The sequence below is a fragment of the Melospiza melodia genome, chromosome 21, assembly GCF_035770615.1.
Source record: "Melospiza melodia melodia isolate bMelMel2 chromosome 21, bMelMel2.pri, whole genome shotgun sequence".
Taxonomy (NCBI): domain Eukaryota; kingdom Metazoa; phylum Chordata; class Aves; order Passeriformes; family Passerellidae; genus Melospiza; species Melospiza melodia.
Window position 1 is genome coordinate 13,791,266 of NC_086214.1, and position 6,000 is coordinate 13,797,265.

General features: G+C 53.7%; 1 protein-coding gene across 6 annotated transcripts in view; it reads right to left on the reverse strand.

Annotated features, from left to right (window-relative positions):
- The window catches only part of NF1 (neurofibromin 1), a 73,395-nt gene extending 71,470 nt beyond the window's left edge, over positions 1-1,925 (reverse strand). For 5 of the 6 annotated variants that reach the window (XR_010030225.1, XM_063173802.1, XM_063173801.1 and 2 more), the window contains exon 1: positions 1,084-1,182. Coding sequence is in view for 4 of the 6 variants with exons in the window: in XM_063173802.1 (XP_063029872.1) it covers positions 1,084-1,143 (60 nt within the window). In the remaining 2 variants the exon portion in view is untranslated. Of the gene's footprint in view, positions 1-1,083; positions 1,183-1,828 lie in introns of those variants that run through there. The other variant, XM_063173803.1, reaches the window with a different exon arrangement.
- Positions 1,926-6,000: the final 4,075 nt, after the last annotated feature.

Sequence of the window (6,000 nt, forward strand, 5' to 3'; positions counted from 1 at the left end):
CATTATAATGTCAAAAGATAAAGTTTGATATTTTCCTCTTCAAAATAAACTTCATATAAATGTGAAAAGAAACAGCTTGTTTTTCTTGCACCAGGCCACATCTTTCTGCAGGGTGCTGAAGCCCAGCAGCACTGAGGGACAGATGCAGCACAGAACAAGGCTCAGTCTGGAGGAACAGCTCCACGTTTTTGATGGATTTACAGCAAGCAGGGTCTCACAGAGCTGGGACTCCTGCGACACAAGGGCTGCACTCGCAGTGTGGCAAAATGAGACAAACACCACAGGAACTGATCACTGCGCCTCAGGGGAGCTACTTCAGTCAGGAAAGCACCTTGGGAGCAGGGAAGAAGTGTAAGCTCCGAGCTTAGCCCCACGGGGAGTCACCCACCTAATCCCGGTAAGCAGTTCCTGCTGGTGGATCAGAGAAATGTAAAGTCTAAGGCCAACAAATCCCTCTTCCTTCCATTCAGAAAATCCTTCTCGGAACTACTAGCGCTGACTTTTGCAAGGAGATGTAAATATCCATCCCTGCAATGGAAAGCAGGGGCCGGAACCCCCTCGTGACGCCTCAGGGGCTGGGGCCGCACACCGACATCCTACGGCACCGGGGGCACGGGCAGCGCCTCCAGCGCCGCTCCTAACCCCGCTCTGAGGCCGGCTCCCCTCGGGAGAGGCAGATGATGCAAAGCAAGGACGCGAATTTCACAGCACTGTCCACGGAGAGCAGGGACACTCCGGGAGAGGCGGGGGAGCAGCGGCGAGAGGAGCCAGGCCCCTCCTCACAGCCGCTGCCGGCACAAGGACGGATGCGCCGCACCTGGAGCGGCTGGCCCGGCAGCGGCGGGACCCCGAGCGGCGGGAGCGCCGGGCTGCGAGGGGCTGCGAGGGCAGCGCGGCCCCGCCCCGGGCCCGCCCGGCACAAAGGGCGCCGGGGCCCCGGGCCTCGGCCCCGGCACGGGCGGGGGGCGGCAGGAGCGGCGCTGCCACGGCCGCCTCATCCCGGGGAGCGGGGCCGCTCCCCCGCCGCGCGCCCCCGGCCCTCCCCGCGGCCCGGGGAGAGGGACGCGCCGCCGCCCCCGCTACCTGCTCGTCGAAGCGGTTCACCACGGCCTGCACCCACTCCACGGGCTTGTGCGCCGCCATGTCCCGCCGCCGCCGCCCGCCCGGGGAGCGGCGGGTGCGCGCGGGCGGTGCCGGTGTCGCGGGCCCTCAGCGCGCGGGGCCCGCCATGACACCTCACCGGAAGCGGGAGCGCGCGCCGCCCCCGCCGCCGCGCCCGCCGCGCCAGGGGCACACCGAGCCCCACACTGCGCCTGCGCGGCGCCCCCGCCCGCGCTCGCGAGCTGCTGCGCCTGCGCGGCGCCTGCGCAGGGGAGGGGCTGGGCGGGAGCAGGGCGGGGCCCAAAGAGGGCGGGGTCGGTTGGGGCGGGGCCCAAAGAGGGCGGGGCCGCCGTGGGCGGGGCCGGAGGAGGCATGGCGGGGGCCTGGGGACCGGTACGGACACACCGCCCTGGGGAACGGGCACAACGGACACAACGCCCTCCGGGACGGGCACACCGCCCTGGGGATCGGGCACACCGCCCTGGGGACGGGCACACCCCTCTCGGGAGGGGCACACACCGCCCTGTGGGACCGACACACCGCCCTGGGGACACAGCGTGCCCCTCCCCGCGGCGCTCCGTGTGCGCGCCCCTGCCGGACCGAGGCCGCTCCCCTCAGAGCGCACCTCGGCTGGGGCCGTGTTCCCCCTGCGGGGCCATCTCCGAGCGCTGCGCGTGACACATCCCCCGCAGGTTCGCTGGCTCTGGGATGCACAGCTGTATCTTACCTTCCAACATAAACCCGGGTATTTCCATAAATTCACTTATTCTGTTACGTTCCGAGTCTTCACTCTGGCACTAACTGCAGATCCGAGCCTGGTCCCACCAGCCCCTGCCAGCTCTTTACTCGGTGACTCAGAAAAGGAGGATGCACACAAATAAACATCCACTTCCACTTTCCTTCTTGGGAATGTTAATTTGTTTTCCTTCTGTGTAGCCAGAAGCACAAAATAATGTTCTTTCATACCAGAGTCACGTTGAAATTCTGATGATATGAATAAAGACGCAGCTTGAGGTGAGGGCTCTGGAACGGTGGATTTAAAATTGGCAGAAGAACTGTAGAATCAAACGAAATTTCTGTCCCCCCACTCAGTCAGGGCCTTGATGTGACTCAGAGACTCTTGCTGTTATCACAGCACACAGGAATTATTACCAGCAACAGCAATATCAAATTTATCCTGAGTTAACTTTTCCTGTAAATAATGAGCAATAAAAATCCTGTAATTTGGATTTACAGGACAAGCAGTTCCATTGCATTCCAGCATCAAATCCAGGAATCTGGGTGACAGCAAATTTTTGAAGAGCAGATGTTTTATAAAAAGACAAAAATCAATTGCAAATATTTAATTTAAGGAAAAAAAACCCAATTAATTGGTTGAAGAATAAGGCATTGTCCCAGGGAGTAGTGCAAAGGCAGAGAACACAAAACACCAACACCGAAGGTGCAGAGATGAACACAAAACCCCAAGGGTTCAGTGGAGCAGAGCCCTTCCCCAGCAAGGTTTACTAATTCACATTAAACTGAGGGCTGGGTCTCCCTGCTGGGGCAGAGCCGACCCCACTGGGCCCTCCTGGTCACGTCTCCTTTTCCAGCTGCTTCTGATTTGAGCCCTCAGTGTCCCACAGCAGCCAGGCTGGAATTATCTCCACTGAAGGCAATCCAGCCAAATCTTCACAGGGATCTCTGCGTTCTGCCAAAATCTAAACAATAATAATTCGTGTAGGGGCAGGAAAGGGCTTCAGCTGACTGATATGGTTATGAAAAACATGTCCCTAAATGCCAGAAAGAAATCAGGGTGATATGATTAGATAAGAGAGAAGCATCCTGGGAACTCCTGACTGAGGTAGAAAAGGACAGGCTATTTCTTCCCTTCAAAACGTACCAAACAAAACAAACACTGCTTCTTCCTGCTTCTGGCAGTGCTTTTCCCATAGTAAATCTAAAAGCAAACAAGATTTGCTGCAGTATTCCCAGGTTTTAGACACAGGGGTAGAATGGCAATGTTGGAAATTCTCATAGTGTTCCCCCAAACTCCATGAAAAATTCCAGCCAGTACTGGAGACCCATTCTGCTGTCCCCAAAGCCCCACAACAGCTGTTCTATTGATTTTTGTGCCAGAGCCCCCCTGACTGTGCCCTCCCCAGGCAGAGACAGGACAGTCTGTGACTGCCAGCTGGGAATTGTTGGAGAATGAGCCTTTCCAAGTTCCCCAGCTCCTGAGAACTCTGAGGGTGGCACCATTTCTTCTGCAGCTCTTCACAAACTCCCGCTTGTGGATTTTTAAGGACACTTTAGCAAGAGCTTTTTTATGCACTTCCTTAAGCTTCCATGTGAACTAAAATAAGGAATTGCAGCCTAAGGCATCCACAGAGTGTTGTCAGGTTCTGCTGTGAATGCCAATGGCTTTTCCTCACTGAGACTCTCCCAGAGTGGCTGTCAGAGTGGCACTAGTTGTAGGAGTCTCTTGGCACAGGGAAGTCCCTGCCATGTCTCCATTCCCCCTCAGCAGAGGTTTAGAGCCTGCGCAGCCAAGCCATAAAGTGTGAGTTGGAAATTTATCCACGTGGGAAGAGTCCCCCTTGTGAAATTTCCAGCCACGGATGCTTTCAATCCAGCCAAAAACACCCCTTGAATCACTTCCTTGGAGGTATTCTGGCACTTCTGCTTTTTGCCTGAGCTAGAGGGTGAGGAGGCAGAGGAGAAGATCGAGGCATGCATGGGAAATGACCTGGCCAGGCCTGCAGGAAAACCTCAGGGAGCTCTCAGCTCACCCTTTGTCCTTGCTGGGAGTGAAGGTGCTGATCCTGTGTCACAGATACCATCAGTTAACAGCCCCACCTCCAATCAAGTCCCCTTCAAAGGCAGAAGCTCTGCAGCATTTCCTTCCTTTCTGCTGCATTTACCCTTTCAGATTCAGCTAATTTCATGAACATCACCCACACTGTACCCAGGAGATCTGAGCCTCTCTGGCATTACACCTGAACTGGCTCTTGGAGGTGACACTTGGCTTCTTGCCAGAGAATATAGAATTTTTCCTTTCTCACATCTTCTGCTTTCCTTATTTTGTGTTTTAACTCAAATTATTTATTAACCTTTTTTCCTTCTGACTTCCTGAAGGCTGTTTCATCCTTTGATTTTTTTCTCTCCATTCCTCCCATCCCAGTTTCTCATTTTCACTGGCATTTTCCAAACACTGCAGCAGTGGCTCAAACATGCAGAGTGATACTTTTCAATTTCTATTTATCTGCTTTGGTCCAGAAAGCTCCACTCTGGAAGCATCCCTCTGTAAGGCACAGGTTTGATACCATTCCTGATGGACGGGGTGTCACTGGGGGGGAACCGGGCCAAATCTGCCATCCAAAAATATTTCCTGTTCTCGAGAGAAGCCAAACAAACCAACCTGAGTAAAGGAGGAAGGAAGGGAGGAAGGAAAGGATCTGCCAGGTTTTAGTCAGAGGTGATTTAACCTTCCTAGCTCCAAAGCCCTCGAACCCCGCGGGTTTAAGGCGGAGCGGGCAGGTCCCGAGCAGAACCGGGGCAGGTCCCGAGCAGAACCCGGGCAGGATCCGAGCAGAGCTGCAGCCCCGGGACAGCCGGGACAGCCCGGAGGGAGCTCCCCGCCGTTCGTCCATCAGAGGGCATTAGAGGCCGCTGAAATACCTCGGGTCCGGGCTGCCTGCCGACTGTGAGCTCCTGTTCTGCCGTGAGCTGCGTCACGGACTCACCCCGCACCCGTGGATACACAGCAAAACGCGAAGAAACCTTTTCATTAGAGCAAACCACGGGTTTTCCTTTGTGTTCTCTGCTTCCCAGTTCCTTCCTGACTGTAACGGGATCTGTTAAACAAGAGCAGTGTCAGCAAATGATCTGACTATTAGGGATTCTGTAAAAAACACTCACATCGGAACTTCTATCCCAGAAAGCCCAGTCATCAAGGGATCATTCAAATTGTAGCACGATGTTTCACACAATCAATTCTAAAAGCAAATATTTCTGTTCCAGTAGAAATCTCATTTGGATGCAAAACACCAGGAGTTTAATCCCTGGCACTTGATCTGATAAAAGGAACAGTCTATTATCAGGGCCCCTAAGAGCTCAGATATTCTAATTGCACTTAATGGAACAGTATATTTTCTGAAATGGACGCTGATGCCTGCACGGCAAAGGGACACAGCCCCGTTAGTGTCTGTCCATTTGCCTGGGAGCTAGAAACAAGCTCTTTGTCGAGTCCCAGTTGAAGTTTGTTTGATCACAATCACTCCCAGTGTACGTGTTCATGTTCTAAAGACTTCAGCAGAATGAGATCATTTTGTGTATCTACTTTTCCCTTCCTTGGTGAGTAATGCCATCCCCACATACGACAGTCATTGCAGAGGTTAAGTTACTTAAATATTGTAAAGCAGTATTTTAATTGTTCTGGATGACTAATCAGTTCAGCCTAGATTAGAACATTGCCCCAAAGGATAATTCGAGGTTATCACTTCCTCTGCCTGACATTTTGTTTCCTTTCTTGTTTATCACACTACAGGGTCAGCAAGAGGAGCTTTCAGCTTGTTCTTAGTCTCTATCTCCTCTGCATCCTGCAGTGGTACCACTGCAAGCAACGCAGAACTCTCCTAAAATCACATTAAACGTGTCTCCAGAAAGCCTTCCAGTGCCTGGAGATCAGCTCCCAAAGGCTGCTCAGCCCCAGGCAGACCCACCCAAGGAGCCCCAGGGAACGCCCATCACCTGGGGACCCCTGGAATTAAAACCAGTCTCAGTTTGTACAATATGCGACTGGGCCTGACACTTGTCCCCCTGGCACAGTGTAAAAAAACTGTGCAAGTCCCATTCAGTTCAGAGGCATGATTTCTCAGTCAGATCAGCTGATTTTAGACCATGATCACGCAGTCTGGG